Source organism: Salpingoeca rosetta, assembly GCF_000188695.1.
Source record: "Salpingoeca rosetta unplaced genomic scaffold supercont1.6, whole genome shotgun sequence".
Classification (NCBI taxonomy): Eukaryota; class Choanoflagellata; order Craspedida; family Salpingoecidae; genus Salpingoeca; species Salpingoeca rosetta.
The window spans coordinates 1,150,086-1,151,911 of NW_004754928.1; the positions used below are offsets into that span (position 1 = coordinate 1,150,086).

Consider the following 1,826-nt stretch of genomic DNA (forward strand, 5'->3'; position numbering starts at 1 on the left):
GACATGGCTACCAGCAGTGGCCCTGAGCCCTTGCTGTGCACCAGCAGCACACCCCTGCACAAGCGACCAACACCGCGCATGCTGCTGCTGCTTCCTCTGCTGCTGCTGCAAAAAGCACGGTTGTGGAAAATTGACCAACGACACCACCTAATCCTCACAACTTCACAACCAGCAAGCAACAAAGCGACCAAAGCAGCAGCCGTTGCTTTCATCTCCGCCACTACCGCTGCCGTTGTTGTTGTTGTTGATCATCGCTTGATCCCATCCCCCAATTCAACCCAAGTTCAACCCTAATTCAAACCCCTCTGTTCCCCCCTGTCCAGCTCTTTTGACAATGCCACGACGCCAGAATGTCGGGGTACAAGTTGGAGCGCCCGTGGTTCCCGTGCTGCAGGGCTTGAGCCGTCTGGCGGACGCGGCGTTGCGGGAGACCAAGTCACTGAGCGCAGACCTGCGGCATGTGCGCGGTGCCCTGCTGGCGCACATCAACGACGTTGCAGACAAGACGCGCACGCAGCTGCGAACGGAGTTTGAGGAGTTGGCAACTACGTTTAAGCAGCAGGCCAAGCGAGAGGCCGAGCGCGGATACATTGCCGTCAAGACAACCGCGCAGGAGGCTGCAGAGACGGCAGTTGCACAGCTGCGTCTCGAACACGAGAAGGAGCTGCAGAGCATCAAGAACGAGATGGACCAGGTGTGTTGGCTGCACTGGATGCGTTTGCTCTGCTGGATGCGAATCATTATGGCGGCTGCTGTGCACATGTGCAGCGTTGCCCAAGCGAGTGCGGTTATTCTTCGACCTTCAGTATGCCTTTTGATCACCCACACATGTGCACACACATATATACACACGCGCGCGCGCACACACATCGCATGCACAACATCTCACACGCACACATCGCATGCACAACATCTCACACACATCCCGCCCTCATTCTCGTCCCGCCTACCCTCATTCCCATCCAAACAGCTTCAGCGGGAGTTCAAGCAGGACTTGGACGGGTGGCAGCGGCAGTGCTACTACTACAAGACGTCCGAGGCGACGCTGCGGCGCGAGGTGGATGCCCTGCGAATGGCAATGCCAAAGAGCGCAACACACGCGCAGCGCATCGTCGCCAGCCCGCGCGCCCTGCAGGTGCACGACGACGCGAAGCTGCTGGAGGAGATGCACGAGAAGGAGGTTGATCTTGAGAGCGCGCGACGCGAGGTGAAGACGCTGTCACTCGAGAAAAAGCGGCTTGAGTTCCTGCTGCGCGTCGTTCGCGCCAAAGCGAGCGAGCAGCTGCAACAGGCCGCCGTCAGGAAAAAGCATCTCAAGCACGAGCTGGACCAGACCAGGGAATCGCTCAAACACACGCAGGACCTCATGCTCTCGGGGGTGAGGCGTGCTTCGTTTGTGTGTGTGTGTGTGTGTGTGTGTGTGTGTGTGTGTGTGTTTGTTTGCTTCGTGTGTGTGTGTGTGTCTGTCTGTGTCTGGCTGTGTCTGTTGTGGATTATGTGTAGTGCAGTGGGCAGGTTACGTTTGCTGCATGTTTGCACGCTTACACCCTTCTCACACACATTACACTCCCATTACCCCAACTCACCACCACCACCACCATCACCACTACTGCCATCGCTACAGCGCAAAGGTGCCGAGCAAGCGCTGCGAGAGGCCATTGAGCGCGATTTCCAGAAGAAGGCAAAGGCCCGCATCGCCGCTGAACTCAAGGTCAGCTGGTGTGTGTGTCTGTGTGTCTGTGTGTGTCTGTGTTTGCCTGTGTGTTTGACTATGCTGGGCGGGGGGAGGGGGGCGAGCCGCAAGGCAGCCAACACAGAGGAACCAG

General features: G+C 57.9%; 1 protein-coding gene across 1 annotated transcript; it reads left to right on the forward strand.

Annotated features, from left to right (window-relative positions):
- Positions 1–165: 165 nt before the first annotated feature.
- Positions 166–1,662, forward strand: PTSG_02813 (uncharacterized protein; the record flags this gene model as incomplete). The annotated part of the gene is made up of 3 exons (XM_004996265.1): positions 166–694; positions 971–1,385; positions 1,625–1,662. Exons 1-3 carry the CDS (start codon positions 335–337, stop codon positions 1,660–1,662), a joined length of 813 nt encoding a protein of 270 aa, XP_004996322.1. The 5' UTR covers positions 166–334.
- Positions 1,663–1,826: the final 164 nt, after the last annotated feature.